The sequence below is a fragment of the Herpailurus yagouaroundi genome, unplaced genomic scaffold (assembly GCF_014898765.1).
Source record: "Herpailurus yagouaroundi ecotype Mexico unplaced genomic scaffold, PumYag 210, whole genome shotgun sequence".
NCBI lineage: Eukaryota > Metazoa > Chordata > Mammalia > Carnivora > Felidae > Herpailurus > Herpailurus yagouaroundi.
Window position 1 is genome coordinate 17,507,460 of NW_024412441.1, and position 18,244 is coordinate 17,525,703.

General features: G+C 57.8%; 2 protein-coding genes across 8 annotated transcripts in view; both read right to left on the reverse strand.

Annotated features, from left to right (window-relative positions):
- Positions 1-333: 333 nt before the first annotated feature.
- On the reverse strand, positions 334-10,097 carry SEMA4C (semaphorin 4C). Of its 2 annotated transcripts, none has more exons than XM_040453946.1 (15): positions 9,918-10,097; positions 7,731-7,876; positions 6,122-6,270; positions 5,688-5,750; positions 5,416-5,514; positions 5,217-5,313; positions 4,978-5,094; positions 4,721-4,872; positions 4,462-4,637; positions 4,018-4,162; positions 3,704-3,926; positions 3,457-3,569; positions 2,377-2,534; positions 2,217-2,287; positions 334-2,091 (listed from the first exon to the last, which is right to left on the reverse strand). In XM_040453946.1, the coding sequence occupies exons 2-15, from the start codon at positions 7,837-7,839 to the stop codon at positions 1,262-1,264; spliced, it is 2,502 nt and encodes an 833-aa protein (XP_040309880.1). In that variant the 5' UTR covers positions 7,840-7,876; positions 9,918-10,097; the 3' UTR covers positions 334-1,261. The 2 variants fall into 2 exon arrangements, with proteins under 2 accessions (XP_040309880.1, XP_040309879.1); XM_040453945.1 differs by having other exon boundaries at positions 7,731-7,879; positions 9,918-10,096.
- A 4,873-nt stretch (positions 10,098-14,970) lies between these two features.
- FAM178B (family with sequence similarity 178 member B) overlaps positions 14,971-18,244 on the reverse strand; it is a 116,206-nt gene continuing 112,932 nt past the window's right edge. For 2 of the 6 annotated variants that reach the window (XM_040453952.1, XM_040453950.1), the window contains 3 exons: positions 17,653-17,730; positions 16,963-17,115; positions 14,971-15,342 (listed from right to left, as the gene is read on the reverse strand). In XM_040453952.1, the coding sequence (XP_040309886.1) occupies positions 15,313-15,342; positions 16,963-17,115; positions 17,653-17,730 (261 nt within the window). In that variant the 3' untranslated portion in view covers positions 14,971-15,312. The other 4 variants (XM_040453949.1, XM_040453948.1, XM_040453951.1 and 1 more) reach the window with 3 other exon arrangements.

The following is an 18,244-nucleotide window of genomic DNA, read 5'->3' on the forward strand; positions in this document are numbered from 1 at the left end:
GTTCCTCTCCTTTTACCCCTCACTCCCACTTCGCCTTCCCAGAGTTCTGGGAAACCAAGCCCCTCCCCACTCTCCCTGCCTCCCAGTGCCCTAACTTCTCCCTTTGGCCAGAAGCCAAAGCTGGCTTGAAGAGGCTGTGGCTCTGGTCTGGTTCCCAGCCTCACAGCTACCACTCTGGGAAAACACTGGCGCCTGGGCTATTCCCCGACTGGAGAGGGGCACAGGCAGGAGGGTAGAGACAATATTAGGGGCAGCTGACCCAGAACTATAGGGAGGTGAGGCTGGTCCAGCTCAGAATGTTTTAGCCCAAATGTCTTATCCCTACCACAGTAACATTGTTTTCTCGATTTTATTTGTCAATATAAAAATACTCAAATATTTACAACAAATAAATACGCGGGGACACAATAAGTTACACTGTTAGGAGCCCTCCTCCTAGGGCTGGGAGAGGATATGCAATATCCACAGCATGCCCACCCTCTCTCCTCCCTCCCCCTCCCCCCACACAACCTTTCCCAGCCCCATACGGGAGGACATGTATAAAATACCACTGAACCCCAGGGCCAAGTGGGAGGCCCCTCCCACCCTTGCCCCAAACACACAGGAGAATCCATCTCCCTCCCCCCACCCTGAAAACATTCACAGCCCTAGGAGCAGGACCAGGCCCACCCCAGAGCCCTGGACCCCCCAAAAGGAGCACAGCACCCTGCCCAGCCCACCCCCATATGTACATCGCTGCCCCACACTGGGACAGGTGGGGGTAGGAGAGGCAAAGTGATACAACCCCTTCCCCTTCATAGCTCCAATGACTCACCAGGAGGACCCCCAGGCCAAGGGAAGACTTGACAGAAAAAGGAAGACTATCACACACACACATACAGGCACACACACAGAAACAGAAAGACTATGTCACACACACACACATGCACACACCCACATACACGTACATATAGATACAAACACACCCACATCTCCAACTTCTGCCTCAAAAAGTTTTGGCTGCTGGGGTCCTATGTGTCCGTGATTCACAGCCCCTCACAGAGAGGAGGAAGATGCCTTCTGCGAGGCTGGTGCCCTGGTGAGCCACACCAAGTGGCAGTGCCCGTGCTGAGCAGAGCAGGTCCTCATGGCCGGACGGGTGCTGGGCAGGGTCTGTCCCAGGCCGAGCAGGTGCCCGCGCCATGTCCCTGAGGTAGCTGATGCCTGTGCAAAAGTAGGAGCTGCACCTCCCACGCTGCCCCTGTGAAGCGGTGGGGGCCCCTCATACCGAGGACTCCTCAGGATTGGAGTCCGGCAGCGGCTGGCGCTGCTGCAGCTTGCGCCTCAGTTCATCAGCGAGCTCCGGCAGCGGGTGCCCAAGCCCGCCGCGGTCCTCCCCTCCCAGCTGTAAGCGGACGTAGCCATTGGCATTTGAGTTCCGCCCGCCCCCCAGGTGAAGCCGGGTCGGAGAAGGCAGGGGCTGGCCGGGGATGCCTGGAGGTGGAGAAGGGGGCCCGCCCCCCGGCTGGCACCGAGCGTGTCCAGGCACAATCTTGAGGGAGCCGTCCGAGTAGTAGTAGCCAACCGGATCCCAGAGTTTCTCATCGGCCTCGGGGCCAGGCCTGAACGGGGGGCTGGTAGGCTCCTTGGGCAGCTCCAGAGGGTACACCAGGGTTCTCTCCGCCGCCTTGGCACCTTTTTCCAGTTCCTCCCGCAGCCGCCGGCGCAGGGACAAAACAAGCAGCAGCAGCACCAGGCACACGGCCCCCAGGGCCACCACAGCCAGCCACACCAGCCCCAGGTTTTCCAAGGGTGCCCGGGCCTCCAGGGTCACCGATGGACCCGCCACCACAGCCACCAGGTAGCCTTCAGCAGCCAGCCGCGCCCCCTGCTCCTCTGAAAAGCAGTGGTAGGCCCCGGCGTGGCGGGGCTGGGCGGCCATCACAACCAGGGCCTGTAGGCGGGCATCATAGAGGAAGGAGCCGGGCTGTTCGGCAGGCAGGTCCCGGCCCCCAAAAGTCCAGCGGGCATGGGCCAAATTGGAAGAGAGGCGGCAGGGCAGCACCAGGTCTGTGCCTGCCACCACGGTGATGTTTTTGGGTGTGAGCCTGACTGCAGCAGTAGAGAAAGAGAAAGCAGAGTTAGCACAGGAAACTCAGGGCCACAGGGAGATGCAGACATTCCAGCTCTGGCCTAGGGCCCGTCCTACTGGGAGAGGGACAGAAAAGACAGCTCACCTTTCTTATTGCCACGGAGGTTACAAATGCCTGAGGTGTCTGAGACTGTCACGTGCTGGATCAGCAAGGACCTGGTGGGGGAAGCAGGGTCTATGGGCATCCTGACTCCATCCACCCTGCCCTTCACCCCTGGTTCCAGCATGTGCAGAGACCCACTCACCCAGAGTGGCCACCCACGGTCACACAGCGGCTGGTGTTGACACTCCAGGCACAGTAGGGGTCCCGAGCGAGGACGCAGTCTGCGCAAGAGCGGTACTTCATGCAGTCAGCCAGGGGCAGCTGAACCAGCTGAGAGCGGGAGCCTGCAAAGAGAAGCTTCTGCAAGAGAAGCGAGGCACAGGACAGTCAGCCAGGCCAGGACATGGCCCAGGGGCAGCTCGGACTGCTACATGAGAGCAAAGGGGCAAAAGGAGCCAAAGCAGGAAGAGGGCAGTGCTGAAGTCTGAGGAGAGAAATCGAAGGACCAGAGAACACGCAGCGGGCTTATTACAAGCCATACACAATCCTAAGCACCTTATAGATGTGACCTTCTTAGATAGGAACAGCAGAACCATGAGGCTGAGGAATATAATCACACACACGCACACACACACACGCACACACACTCCAGTACAGTATAAATAGTTCAGGAAGTGTGTTTTCCGCTAGGCCCGTCAGCCTTCACAATAGCACGAGCATAGCATAAGGTGTTTTCCTCTCTTTGAATGGTGACTGCCAATCTGTGTGTTTCTTCAACTACAGACTTTCTTTTTGCCATTATTCCATGTTCTGGAGAACAATTTGAGCCACGATAGTTGGTCAAAGGCAAGCACATGAAAGTTCAGGGGTGTCACAAACAGACCAGAAGGGGAGGGTAGCACTTTGGGGAAATGGTGAATGGGTTGGGACTGGAGGGCAACTGGCAGCCAGTAGGTAGCATCATGAGCGCATCATAACAAATGCAGTCCAAGAGGCCCGACCAACAGTGGCACCATCAGAGAAGAGGCTGTATGTAGCAGAGGCACAGCACAACCTCAAGGGGTCCGAAGGAAGCGTGGAAAGCAGCTGCCAAGGCCCAATGCTGGGAACACGGGGACCTGGCTATATATAACGCCCGCGGAGCACAGATTCCGTGAGCACTTGTTTCCTGGAACTCGCCCAAGCTAAGCGAGGTGTGCTCGAGTGCCTCCCCACCCCTTGTACTGGCCAAGCAAAGGACTAGGGAAGGTGTAGGGACAGGTGGGTGGGGCCTGATTACTACCTTGCTCCGGGATAGGACCAAGCTTTCCACAGGCTCCTGGTCAAACACCTGTAGCTCCTCGATCAGGTGGACCCAGGGCCCCAGGCTCACAGCCTTAAGCAGCCAGCCGTCTCCTGTGGGGGTTGAGGGAGGACAGGCGTAAATGAAAGGACACGGGGCCCCTGGGGCATCTCCAGATCTCCTTGCCACAGACACACAGGCCTTCTTCCAGCCTCCAGTAGCCATGCCCACATAGCCACGTGCCTACCTGTGCCAATGAACAGCACCGTATAGGTGGCTCCATCAAGTCCTGTAACCCGGTCAGCCACCAGGTGGGTGAAGTTGGTGTCCTTCTTCACAAGCAAGGGCCGGCCCCACCGAGGCCCTACTTGCTCCTCCATCAGTGGGTGCTTCTTGATGAAGTTGAGGGTGTTATCAGGCAGCTCTAGAGAACTGGTATAGCCATGGCGTCGGTGCCAGTTGTTGATGCACTGGGGAGGGGTGAAGGGGGGAGAGCTGTCAGCATGTGGGAATGGTACTGCAGCTGAGGGCAGGAGCCCATCCCTGCTCTGGAGGACTCACCGAGCCTGGCCGTGGGCTAGGTACTGGGTCAGTATAGCGGCCCCACTTCTGGGCTTGCTCACGGTACTCCTTGTAGGGACCCTCAAATACCCTCTGGATCTCTTCCAACTGGTACTCGCAGACTGCTGACAGGTCCACATCGCCCCTGTGAGGACAAGGGAGGGACCCCGAGTCAGGCGTGGTGCCCACTTTACTCCAGCTCATGGCAAGTACCGGGAAGACAGGGACCAGCACAAAGCAGTCGTGGGCGTGTGCAATGTTGTTGTCAGCTTTAATATACCACTGGGGGCAGGGCACTGTGCATCTCCCCCAGGGAGGCTTTGAAAAGGGGCAGATGCCTAACATCTTCCTTGGCTTCCGGTCAACTGACCACTTGGACTTCACCCAGAAGACTGTACCCACAGATCCCTTCCTCCCACCCCTAAGGATTCCTGGCCAACTCACCATCGTGCACGAAAAACCCCAAAGAAGGTGGTGTTGTGCCAAGAGGCATCCTGCAGGGTGTGCAGTGCCTGCAGTTGGTTGAAGTAGAGCTGCCAGTCGGGGGCAGAGCACACCAGCCTCGCCTTCAGGAACGTGGTCCACTTCCTCTGCAGGGTCCGTGCACCCCCCATGTCGCCCTGGCAGATGGCAAGGGGACACTGCCAGTCAGTCCTGCCAAGCCGGCAGGGCTCCCAGGGCTCACCACTGCAGGACTCCGTACCTTGCAGACTCGGGCTACCCGAGCCACCACCTGTTCCGCATAGCAATCATACTCCACTGCCCGCTCACTGAAGAAGAAGTAGACCTTGTCATCGTCCCCTGTGAAGCTGCCCACACTCTCTGGTATGTAGGCAGAGCCTACAAAATGAGGTTCTACAGGAAAGAGAGAAGGGTTAGCAGGGGAGGGGGTCCTGGGACCCTTGCAGGGCCCCCCACCCATGGCTCCCCCTGTCCGCACGCCAGCTCCTCCAGGCTCACCATTGAGCCAGAAGGCCAGGTATTCTGTCTTCATGGAGTGGTGAGGGCCCATGTTGCGCAGGATAACAGGCTCTGTACCTAGGAAGTTGTTGAGCGTGGCCGAGTACAGCTCGCCATCTGTGGGAGACAGATGATCAGGTAGACCAGAAGTGACGTGAAGACACATTCGGGACACACAGCCCCAAAGCGAGAACAAGTTCTGGGGGACTCCCCAGCCTGCAGCAGGGACAGCCACTCACCCACAAGGAGGCCAGTGTGGCCCTTGGCTGGGTCATAGGGACATTTCCCCTTCCCATCCTCAAACTCTCCACGCTCCAAAGTGAAGGTAAGCATGTCCTAGGGGTAGGGAAGAGACGAGGAGGAGGAGATGCAGAAGTGCCCAGGAGGGAGTCCAGAGAAGGGCAAGGAAGGGGACTGAAAGGAGAAAACAGCACTCACGATGTAGGTGCATTTGGGCTGGAAGGCGTAGGTACCACAGACGTACAGGTGGGATGTGTTGTAGGGCTGCAGGAAGCGGATAAAGTTGAAACACTCCGTCTGGGGAGAGAAAAGCATCCAGTTAAAGTATGAGGACCTGGCACTTGGCACACAAAAACCAAGAATGGGTCTGGGACCAAGGGAGAGGGTGGGGGTGGGGTAGTCAGCATGCGCCGCGACGCCTGGCCGGTATCAGGGGCTCTGGCTTTCCTGGTGGTATCCTGAGCACTCACCTGGTTACTCTTCCCTTTCTGGATACACTCGGCCTTCTTCTCAGCTGGTGCCTCCCACGAGATCTAGGAAGAGGAGGGGGCACATCAACATCCCAGGTACACACTGAGCATGTGCCACAAGCATGGCCTGTGGCAGCCACATGGGGACACCAAGTGAGGACACACAGACCCCATTCTTTGGGACAGAAGAAGAGGACAGAAGCCCCAACCCGTCCCAAAGCTGCAGGTGGGGGAAAGCAGCATGCCCACTCTGCCAGGAGGGTGGACCTGGACACTGAGCAAGATTTCCACAGGGGAGAAGAGCATAGGGGCAGCAGGGTTGAGGGGACAGCTTGATCAAGCAAAGCCCCTTTGGGCCCTGCCACTCTCATCACTCCTGTGTGCCTCCCGCTCCCAACCCCCCCCCACCCCCCCCCCCCCCCCCCGCCTCTCACCGCTCCTTGCAGCTCCAGCGCCTCCACGCTGAAGGCAAACAGGGCCTCCCGGGCCCCCACATACAGAAGTCCTGTCTGCTCAGTCAGGGTCAATGTCAGGAAGTCCTGGATGCCCGTTTGGGAGAACCGCCGCACTACTGTGGCCAACTCTGCAGGGACAAGGGGGTAGTGAGCAGGGTGGTGAATGGGAAGGCCTTCCTGGAGCTCCAGGCATCCCCCTCCCCCCAGAATTAGACTTCCTCTCTACAGTGGTCTCCTGGGCCCAATCACCCCTGTTCCCACACTACAGCCAGCACCCCACAAGCAGATGCCAGCCAAGCACCCTGACTGGCAATAAAGGGCCTTCTTTAATAGCCTTTTGGCTCTAACAGCTCCACCCAAGCCTCCCTGGCCTTTCCCAGCCTGGCAGGAGGCAAATCTGGGCTGGTAAGGAGGAAGGAAAGATATCTCAGCCACAGCTTCCGGCCAGAGGAAGCCATCAGACTGATGGCCCTCACTCTCAGGGTCAGCAGCACCTCTGGCTGCTGAGCTGGGCTCTTCCCTCTCCCAGCTTCCTCTGCTACGGCTTCCTTTTTCACTGCCTGCTACCCACATCAGGGTCTGGTGAGGCCCTGGCCCCTGATCCAGTAGAGCAGTAGGTACAGAAGTTGTAATCACTCCTTGCCTTTGGAAACTCTTCACTCCAGCAGGACCTAAATCCAGGCTGCCAGAAATACGAGAGCAACTGGCTGCTGGGACAAACAGGGATGACAGGAAGACTTAGTTGGGGCTAGGAGGTCAAGCCAGGGTGGTCAAAGGAAACCAGAAGCTAGGGACCACAGACAGAAACTGAAGCCTTGGGGCTGGGAAGCCTCGTTGTCATTCACCATGCAAAGTACTACAATATTAATATAGTCACAGGATTCCTACATCAACCCCCCAAATAGCTGCTGACCTGTCCTCAGGGTCCCCCTAAACCAGTCTTAGTCTTTTGAGCCAGACACAGGCTGGCAAGGGAGGGCTTCATTAGCACCCGAGTGGAGCCTGTGGGAGGTGAGCTCATCCCAGGTCCCCAGAGCACAGTGATGATACAAACACCTGACATCATCTCTTACTACAGGTGTGTGTGCTCAAAGGACTGTCAAGTCTGCTGCCCCCCCCCCCCAGCACATGCATAAACACATCCAGGGCCACCAGAGGGCACAAGTGTCAGGGCAGCAGAGGGGGGTCTATTAGGGTTGATAAGGGGGCTCCTGGGGGCAGAGAGCTAGAAAGACTTTGGGGAAGGGGGTGACACTCTTTGCTTTATGCCTGTCCTGGCTCAGTTTTGTCTCTGTGGGCTCTCGGTGTAAGCGCTAGTTCCAGAAGTAGGGCATGGAAGAGTGATAGAGAATGGTCTCTCTTCTTGCATAACAGGACCAGACAGGTCCTGTCTGAAGGAGAGATATCCCAGGACTCCCAGTTCTGGGTCCCTGGGGTCACTCACTCACATTTCTTAGAAAGCTGTGTCCGATACATTGGTGGGTTTTGAGCCCAATAACAGAATAAAGCTGGCATGATCTAGAAGCAATTGCTCTTCTCCCCTGAGTAGTCCCTCCTGGCCTTCCTCCTCAGGACTTTAGGCACTCACCCCCAGAAGATACCGTCTTCCGGGGCACCAGGTTCCACCACACCTCAGCCCCAATGCCCAGGCCCCACAGCCCCACTGCCAGCAGCCAGACAGCCCAGTGTGGGGCCATGGCAAACGCCCCGGCTCTAAGCTCCAGGCCAGCTGCCCTGCTGGGGGAAAAGAAAGGGTCAGAATCATAGCCAGAGAAAACAGACAGGAAGGGGGCCCACACAAGCCCAAGCCGGGAGGCAGTGACAGGCTTTCCCAGGAGGCCCCTGGATTCCCCACTTGCCCAATCCTTGGAGCAAAGACCTAGTCCCCTCCCACACCTGGGGCCAGCCCCCACAGGTTTGGAAGGAGCTGGGGTCCCCCAGAGGGGAGGAGAGGAGCTGAATCAGCTGGAGGAGTGGACACTCCAAGAAGCCTTCTCTAGCCTCCAGGCTCTCACCCACTCCCTCTCAACAGGAAGTTGTTTGAGAAAATAAAAAGGGGGCCCCCCTCCCCCACACTCAGGCCTGACAGATTTGAGGATTTCTTAAAATAACCTCTGGAAGCAGGACCTGCCCCCACTGGGGCTCCAGCCAGCCCCAAGATGTACTTCTGGCACGCAAACCCCTTCGCAGGGTGAAGGGGCATACGGTGGGTGGGCGGTGGCAGAAGCCCCCCAAGGAGGGAGACTTAATGCAGCAGGCGTGAGGGGGTCCCGGCCCCAGCCTCTCCCCTCCCCCAGCGCAGACAATAGCCAGGCAGAGCCCCAAACACCGGTTCCACATCAGCACGGCCGAAGTGGGGCCAGGAGCCGAAGGGGCCCAGCTTCCCGAGGCCCCTTTGTTGCCCAAGAAGGGAGGCAGGAAGTGGGTGGGATGGGCGTGGAAATGACCCGGGCCTCATCCTGTTCCTCGCACAGCCTCCTAAGAGACACTAACCCTCGGGCTGAGAGATGGCGGGACAACAGAGCCGGCTCCAGTCTAATCAGGGATCTCCCCACGACGCTCTCAGGCGGGGGCGGGGGGAGACGAGGGGTGGGTGGGGAGCGCAAGAGGGGTTCCTCTTCGACCGCGGGGGACGCCCGGTGCAGGACAGGCGCCTGCTGCGCTCCCCCAGGATCTGACAAACCTTCCCAACTCAGGGATTGCGCCCCCGGGACCCCAGCCTGGGCAAGCCATCTGGATTAATTTCTACTGCCCCAGCCCTCCAGTGCCAGGTACAGAGACACAGAATCTGGGGATCTGCTCACCCCAAAACAAAGGGTACCCGCCAAGACCTCGTCCTTGATCACCACCCCCGCCCCCCCCCCCCCCGATTCTCCCCTCCCCCAGCTCCCGGGATTTGAACGCAAACAAAGCGGCGGCGCTGGGAGCGTGGCGAGCCCGGCCTGCGGACGCCCCCTGTCGGCCCAGTATCCCAGCACTGGAAGGGCGGGGGGCTGGGGATACGTTCACCCCTCCCTCCTCCGTCCCCCCAACACACCCCCAGCCTTCCCTCTGCCCCTCACCCTAGGCCAGGGCCAGACCCCGCGGCGCGCTCGGAGAATCGGCCAGCACACTGGTTCCCCCACCCCCAGCTCTTCCCAGGGCGGGGAAGCAGGGGCACGGCTGGGTGGGGGCTGGAGGAGCGCGGGGCCCAGGCGGTGCGCCCCCCACACTCGCCCACCCGGACCACGGGTGGCACGAACAGGGCTTCCGCGGCTGCAGGGTGAGCGCTCCTGCCGGGGACTGTGCGGCCCGGCTCGGGTCGGGAGCTTGGCTTTCCAGGACAACCCGCCTCCTCAGCCTGAGCAGGCGGGCGGGCGGGGGGCCGCGGCAGGGAAATCCGATCCCACAACATCGGCCTCAGTCCAAGCCCGCCCCAAACTTTCCGTCGGGGGTGGGGGAGCAGGGGGCAGCTCGGGGGCCTGGAGAGGATCCTGGCTGCCGACCTGACAGCAAGGGGGACCCCCGGTCCCATCAGCCCCACTCCCCCTGACCAGTCTGCGCCTCCGGACGCTATGGCTGCGGGCACTGCTCGCCCGGCTCCCGAGCCCCCGCCTGGCAGCCCGCGAGGGGCGCAGGAAGGATCTCGGACGGACAGCTGTCCCCGCTGCTACCCCTCCCTGCGCCCCCAGACTCAGTCCCTCGCGCGTGCGGCAGCCCCTGACCGAGTCGGGGGACAAAGCGGCGGCCCCGGAACCCTGGCGCTCCCGCCCCGCGCTACCCTGGCCTCACTCACCTCTTCTTCGCGGCTTGAATCCCTGGGCGCCGCCCTCGCGTTGGGCTTGGATCACGGTCCGCCCCTACCCGCGCGCCACCGCCCGCCTGCGCGCGCCCGCCCTCCCTCCTCCGCTGTCCCCTCTGCCACCGCCCCTCGGTCCCGGCTCGGCTCGTAGCCCCTGGGCTCGGGCTCCCCGCGCCACCGCGCCGGGCGCCGGCTCTTTCTCCAGAGCTGCCGCCGCTCTCCGCCCCCCCCCCCCTGACGTCAGGCGGGGTGGGAGGGGGTCGAGCGGAGGCCGGGGGCGGGACGCGAAGGCCTGCCCCGGAGGGGGCTGAGACCCGCCGCGACCCGCCGGTCTCCCACCTCCCCTGCCGCGGGCTCCGACCCCCGACCCTCCCCGCGCCCTGCCGCCCCTCGCCTCGAAGTCCCGGACTGCGCCACCGCGCCGGGAGGTGGGGCGGAGGAGGGACTCCGGGCATTGCCTTAGGGGGATCGGACTCACCCGGTCTTTCTGAAGTGTCCCCTAAGGCCAACTGCGGACTGGGCGACCGGAGTCAGGAATGGGGTTGAGGGGCTTCCCACGCTGCAGTTACAGGAACGAACGCGAGCAAGCCACCTCGGAGCGAGTATCCGAGGGAGGGGTGCAGGAGAAACCGAGGCTCCTCTTCGGGGCGGACCTAAGTGGTCTCTCTTTTGCCCCCCAGTTCTACTTCGTTTCTTGGCCCCAACGCCCACTGGCCCCCGCAGTCAGACTGGAACGGGTCTTACCAGCCAGGATGACCCACTCATCTCCAGCGAGTCTGCCCCTTGTTTTTCATGCTCCACACAGAGGGGCAGCAGCACCCTTACCCAGCTCCCGGTGAAGACAACCCTCCACTCCTGTTGCACAGAGCCTACCCCCAAGAAATGACTCCTTCTGATGCCACTGGGTGACTGAATAACAAGTGACATGAGCCCTGGTTTTCAGATGAAAGCGGCTGAGGGGAGCCGCGCTGGAGAACGAACCACCACCTTTAGAACAGCCTGCCTCTGCCCACAGTGGCTCCTAGAAGTCACTTGTAGCTCTGGCCTCCGTGCTGGGGTGGACCTTGCCAGCTGGTTCTCGGAGCTGGGCAGGTGGACAAACTCCAGGGAGGCCGGCCCACCGGCACCCAGACACAGATGCCTTGCCTCCTCTTGGCTAAGGGCAAATGACAGAGGTAGAGTCTGGAGCCCCGAGGCTCTGGTGGTAACTTTAAGCGGGTGCAGTCCTGGAGGGGAGGAACACTAGGGCCCCGTCAGCAGATCTGGATTATAAATCAGTCCCGACAGGAGCTTTTGTTCTGAGTTAAAACTTGGCATCTGAAAGTGGAGACCAGAAGAGTAGTGGAGATAATTGGGAAAAGCAGCCCAGTTTGGATTCAGTAACAATCGGGTCTTTGCTGGTACACATAAAGGCCCCTTCTCCCGCACTGGCCAAAGCCACATTTCGCAGCTCCTTTCCACCAGAAAAAAAGCTGTGATCTTGGAGATGGCTGAAGATAGAGGGCAAGCCAGTTAACAATTAGCATGGGGTGGGCAGGGAAGGCGCTGTGCTTCAGCTGGCAGGGAGGAAGGTGTGTAGGACTCATCCAGGTTAGACCCTGGGTCTATTTGTAAGTGGAAGTAAACTGATATGCAAATGCACCTTACATTTGTTCTGTGCTTTAGACTTTGCAATCTGCCTTCACATACATTTCCTCACATCATCCTCACGGCCACTCTTTAAAAGGTAGGTATTGTTTCTCTGATTGTATAGATAAAAGGAGTCTTAGAAGGGTTAAGCAACCTGCTTAAAGTCACGTTGATAATTAGCAAGGTCAGAATGTCAAATCAGGTCTCGGGATTCCCAATTCTGTCTTTCCACCAAGTCAGAGTGTATCCAGACAACTTTTAAGCCCCAGTGTATTCCCTGCTGTTTTTCCTCACCTCCACTCCCACCCCCACCAGGCAGAGACTTGAGCTCCTGGCTCCACCTGCAAAATGGCCCCAGTGGAAAGTTTCAAAAGGTGGTTTGGTTTCACTGGCAGGGACAGTCTTCTGTGCCTTATGGCAGGCTTTTCTGTTCCTGCTAACAGACTCTGGGAGCCCTTCCCTCCCAAATGCTCCTCAAAGATAAAGCTGCAGCTCCCCCGCTCCCCTCTTCTACCTTCACTCATTTCCTGCTGTGTTCTGTTCATTTCCAGCACTAGCCTTTTCTGTGGGTGGGTGGGCAGAAGATAAAGTTTCCTGCATGACTACTTGCTCATGATTCATACTTATTAATAAAAGCACAACTGGTCAAAAATGAGGATTCCTGGGTTTTAAATTAAGAAAAAAAAATACACTAAAAAAAAAAAAAAAGAAAAAGAAAAGGCTCCCGTACCTATCCTGTCTCCCTAGGGCCTGTCTGGCATATTCTTTTTAAGGAACCCACCCACCCTTCAGGCCTTGGCCTTGACAGACCCTCCTGCTCACCTGCTTGTGGCCAAGTCAAGAAAAGGCACAGATATGCTAAATGCCTTCTGAGGTTCCCTAAGGACCCACTGGCAGCTCAGCGCAGGCCAGTCCCTACAGATGGGCCCTGGAAGCTTTTTTTTTTTTTTTTTAAGTTTTTTAAAAATTTATTTTGAGAGAGCACAAGCAAGGGAGGGACAGAGAGAGAGAGGGGAGAGAGAATCCCAAGCAGGCTCTGCACTGCCAGCACAGAGTCCAACCTGGGGCTTGAACCCATGAACTGTGAGATCATGACTTGATCTAAAGTCAGGCTCTTAACTGACTGAACCAGCCAGGCGCCCCGGGCCCAGGAGTCTTATCTGAACAGCAAGCCCCCTCTTTTTCCTCCACATGTTGGTCATGTGCCATGGTGTCCCTCATTTGGGTTCTTTAGCCCTAGCTCTCATGAGGCAGTTTTTGGACGGGGGAATGGAGCCCAGGGTTCACCCTGGGGTTCTTCAGTCAGCACTGCCTGGCCAAGTTCCAATGGATCTAGGAACTGTTGTCATCCCACAGAGGGGGAAATGAGAAAGTCTGGGTGAGCTACCCTTTGGGGATCTTTCTGAGGGCTTGGGGACTGAGGTGAGTGGGGACATAGGAAAAGGACTTCCTCTTTCTACTTCCTCCTAAAGGAGAGTTATCAAAGCTGTCCACCTGGGAAGCCTTTCCCTTCCCAGCCCCTCCCTGCCACCATCACCAAGAGGAAACAGGAAAACATCCGTCATCACAGCCCCGGATGCTGCTTTTCCAGTGGCTTCAATCAGGATATCCCTCAGCCTTTTCCCAGGGGCTTAGAGATCTGGAAAGGGCAAGCAGTGAAGTTGCCAGCACCACTGTGGAATTCTTGGCCTAGAGGAGATTGAGTCTCTAACTGGTCCCGGGCCCGTTTGAGAAGATGTGGTCAGCTCCCAGCCAGTTCCAGAGAGGGCCCGTTACATGTCCCAGGGAATATCAGACGCCCTTGGGTGATCTCGAAGTGCACCCCTCTGCTCAGGTTACAGCTAGGTCTCTAGAGGAACTGAGTACTCACCAACACCTCCTTTCTCCTTGGTATCTATTTCCCTCTTGGGGATGAGTGTGTTTGGGGAGCAGGGGAGGAGGGGTCAGTGCACAAGAATCAGGATTGGGGGAAGGGCTCCAGATGTCTATGCTGATGGACAGCACCATCTCTTTCTCATAGCCACATAGAGCGACTTCAAGAACTGGAAACTCCCCTGTTCAGCCTCTCGGGCCTCTCTACTCCCTCTCTGCCCTTGGCAGTGAGAACAAAGAGGGGAAATTTCAAAGGTGATTTCCAGGTTTCCAGAGCAAACTGAAGAGCTGAGGATTAACTGTCAGGATGTGCAGTGTCAGAAGCAGGGGCAGCCCTGAGGGAGGTGAAGGAGATTGGCTCACCAGAGCCTTTGCTCTTTTATCAGAGGATCTCAGGCTTACCTGATGCCGCTGGGGCCTCAGTGGTGCTCCGGCCAGGAGGGCCTGTGATGCGGCCAGGAACAGAAACCAGAACTCTGAGTCAAGTCACCCTGGGCATCCAAGTCACCCTGGCCAAGGACTTCTTCCACCTCTCATCTGGCAAAGGGAACATGGCAGGGAGATGACCCAGAACTCTGCCCTCTGAATTATAGATGCCCCCAGCTCCCAGCATTCTGGGCACCCAGCAAGGGAGGCAGCCATGTCTAAAACAGGCCCAGGAAGTGATGGGCTACCCTTTAGGTCTGCAAATTGAGCCACTTGGCCTGAAGGTCCTTTATTTTGAGGGGGGTCTCTCTCCTGGTTAGCCTGACTTACCCTGACCCCTGTGGCATGAAAGATCAAAGGAGAGGGGCACATAAACAGAGAAAGTCGTAAGCACCAGCCAAGCTCCACCGGCAGACACTCGGGTTGAGCTGAGGCGTGGGCACAGGCCATCCTCTACTACTTCCACCTTTCGTGGATGGCCCTTGCAACACCCCCTTCCAACCGAGAGTCAGGAGGAGCCTGAGACAGAGAATGGGGATACCCAGGGCCTTCCCGGCAGTCGGGGCGGGGCACAGGGCCCACTTACTTCTCAAGGGGGGGCAGGTCAAAGACAGCCAGCACTTCACTAACAATCAAGGCCCACAAAACTGATCTTGGGTAAAGCTGAGGGAAAGCAATAGCAGTATCCAGAACTGTCTTTTGCCTCTGCCACCAACCCCCCCACCCCCCGCTAGCCCCCCACCCCAACTTCTAAGTCTGGGGAGTTGATTCCAGAACTCAACAATAAACTGAATTAAGAGTAATTACAACCCTGACCCACCATTTCACTCTGTGTATCCTCCCCAGCAGGGTGGGGGTGGGGTAGTCCCAGACTGGGTCCAAAAAATGTTCCCCATCCCTGCTCCCTGGGTTTCTGACAGCTCGTGGGGCCATAGGAATAACTGCTCCTCCCTCAGGATTTACAAACAGCCCTCTGGGGCAGGGGGCAGGGCCTAGGAAGACCCAGTCACATGACTGTCCGAGGTGGGAACTCAGCACAGCAAATCAGAGATGTCAGGAAACTGGACACTGGGCAAGAGCCCTCAGGATAGGGATTGAAGGAAATCTTTTAAACCACCGATGCTGAAATAAGACTTTAGTGTGCACAAAGAAAGCTCACATTAGTGACGGAGAGAGGAAGGAGGGTGGGAGGGCCCAGGAGGCCCTGGGAAACCGGAGTGTGGAGACAAAGGCCTTGGGGCATAGGAGATGGCTGGGAGGGAAGGAGAGCAGAGGGGTGGGCCAGGCAGGGAGAGGCCATATCCGTTGCCTGGTGGGGGTCAGGGGCCGTGTGGAGGCAGGCTCTTGCTTCACCACACTGGTCCTCCTCTCGCCTCTGTTGTTCTTAGCTTCCTCCTGTTCCCTGAGCCCTGTTCGCTTCCTGCCAGAGCCAAGAGCCTAGGGCCGGCCCTGCCCTGCTCCTTTAGTCTTTCCAGGGGCTGAAGTACTGGGCCTGTGGCAAGGAGAAAAACAGAGTGTGATGGCCCTGGCCCAGGTGGTGCCCACCGTCTTGATGCTGCTCCGACTCTTCAGCAGCAACATTCACTGCAGGCTCCTCGTGTCACGTGCTGAACTACAAAAGTCCTGTGGCTCCCAGTCCAGGGGAGAACACGGCGGGTCAACAGGCCACTTGACCACAGCACATGAGTGCTCTGTCTGGGTTCCCTCTACTCCTGGCTCGAAGGCCCAGGGCAGTGTGAAAGGAAAGTGGGGCCGGCCTCTTGACTTTGCCAGGCCACGAATCACTTCTTCTTTTCATGACAAACATGCTTTTCCCCACCAGAGACTAGTGTGATCCAGTTCCTTGGGGATTGAGGGTGAGGTTTGCTCTCCAGCTTTCTCAGAGACTTGTGAAATCTGAGACCCAAGCCACAGCCTGTGGCCAATGTGTCAGACCCAAGTCAGAGGTTACAGGAGGAAGGACAAACAGAGAAGTCAGAGCACAGGCAAGTTGGGAGCCCAGGAGCATTGGGAGGATGGGTGGAGAGATTCTCACCAGACCCAGCCTGTCTCCATCAAGGGCTGGGGGCTAGGGGAGGGAAGAGTTCCTGAGCCAGCCGGTGCTGCCTGTCAGAGGGACAGAGGCCAGAAGAGAGGCTGCCAGAGCAGGGGTTGGGCTGTGCTTAAGTCTGCAGGCTCAGGAGTCAGGCTGGATCTGTGCCTTGGTTCTGACATTTACACGCTGCCTGCTGCCTGTGTGATGGGGCAAGCTATTTAACCTCTCAGTGACTCTGGTTAGCTTGCTCATCTGTAAAATGGGATCATAACAATACCTGTCTCATGGGGTTATCTGGATTCATAGAGAAAAGAGTCTTAGTTCAGTAAGCAGTACCTATGACTATTATTACCTAGAGAACTTGAGAAAATCAGGGGTGTGGAGGTTGTTGCTACAGAAATTGGAGAGACCAGGGCAGACTGAGAGGGTCCCTTTCAGCAGAGTAGGAGGCCAGCCTCAGGCCTGCAGAACAAGTGGGAAGAGGGTAGACAGTTGGGTCCTCTGGTGCCCCTTCCTGGCCCTGTTCACTGCTACTCCTGGCCCAGGCTCTACCCTCTTTAGGATGAAGTTTTTCTTTGCATTTGCCCAGGAATTGGGCTCTCTGTTTCTCCCTCACTATACCCCCACACTTGGCATTTGATCCTTTTTTTTTAAGTTTATTTATTTCTTTTGAGAGAAAGAGTGCATACACACACACACACACACACACACACACACACGTGGGGAATGGCAGAGAGAGAGGGCGGGGAGAGAGAACCCCAAGCAGGCTCCTCCTCAATGTCAGCTCAGAGTCTGCCTCAGGGCTCAGAACCAAGGAGATCTGACCTGAGCCGAAATCAAGAGTCCCCATGCTTAACTGCTAAACCGACTGAGCCACCCAGGCGCCCCAGGGCATTTGATTCTTGATAAGAAAGATGAAGGTCCTCCAAGGCAGCTCCACACCCCATGCTGCCTTCTCCACCCATCTGCCAGTCAGGAGCTCAGGAGTTGCAGTGGGGGTTGGCATGCTGCTGGCTCTGGGCAGCCCACCTGACCACTTCCTTCCCCTCCTAAGCGGGGGGCTTGAGGGGGCACCACCTGGGGTTGGCAGTGAGCCAGGAGTTCCTGCCAGCGGATGTAGGTCTGGGCCGCCAGGTCCTTGAGTCTGGTCCGGTGCATGGCGTGGGGGCTCTCCCGGATATGGGTGTTGATGTGGCGGTCCAACTGCATGCACAGCAGCTGCAGCTCTCCCTGCAGGGGTGGGGTGTTCATGGGGGAGGGTGTGGCATGGGCCAGGCCCATCCGTAGTAGGGAAGGAGGGAGAATGAAGTCAGAGAAAGGGAGGGATAGATTTTTTTTTTTTTAATATATGTTTTATGTTTATTTACTTCTTTTTGAGAGGAAGAGAGAGTAGAGGGAGGGGCAGAGAGAGAGAAAGAATCCTAAGCAGGCTTCCATGCTCAGCGAGGAGCCTGATGCGGGGCTTGATCTCATGACCATGAGATCATGACCTGAGCAGATATCAAGAGCCGGATGCCCAACTGACTGAGCCACCTAGATGCTCCGAGAGGGACGAATCTGAATGACTACCCAGAAGTAGGGTGGGAAAGGGAGGAGAGGAACAGGGCAGCTGCTGGGGGCTCGGGTCAGTATCCATTAGCAATGCCTCATGGGACACTGGGAGAAGGAAGGAACCTGGCTCCCCAAACCCACTTCTTTCTCAGCCTCCCCCTCTTTGCAGTTCCTGACAGTGGGCTGGCCTCCACCTTAGCCTCTTGGATAACTCACCCACTGGTCTGGAGTAATGTCCTGGCAGCTGACCACCACCCCGGCCAGTGTCAGAAGGCTGTGGCACAGGTAGCAGACCTGGGAAGAACAGAGAGAGACAGGCTTCCCTAACTCCGTCCCCTCCAGACTCCTTGTTCTCAGGCCCAGCGACTGAGGACAGGGACTCAGCCCACCACTGGGCTTCCACCGACAGTTTCCAAGGAGGTGTCTCTAAGGAGGGCTATAGACCCACTCACTCAGAACTCTTCCTCTGATGAATGACTATCCTCCCTTCATTCAGAAAAAGGAGAAATCTAATCTCTGCCATCTAGAAGCCCATAAGGTCACGCAGCACTGTCCCGGGAGCCCAGCATGCTGGGGACCTGTCCACTCTGACCTCTGCCCGGTATCTGTGGTCCTGCTCTGTTCGCTGAGGCACCCACCCATGCCAGATGCCACTATTCTCTATGTGAGGACATGGCCCCTAGGTGTCCAGCTTGTCCCTCGGCAGGACACCACTTGCACAGACAGACGTGGAGCCCTGCCTGGACAGTCAAACCATGTCGACCTGAGGAGGCAGATGAAGAGAAGAGAGGCAAATGGGAGACAGCTT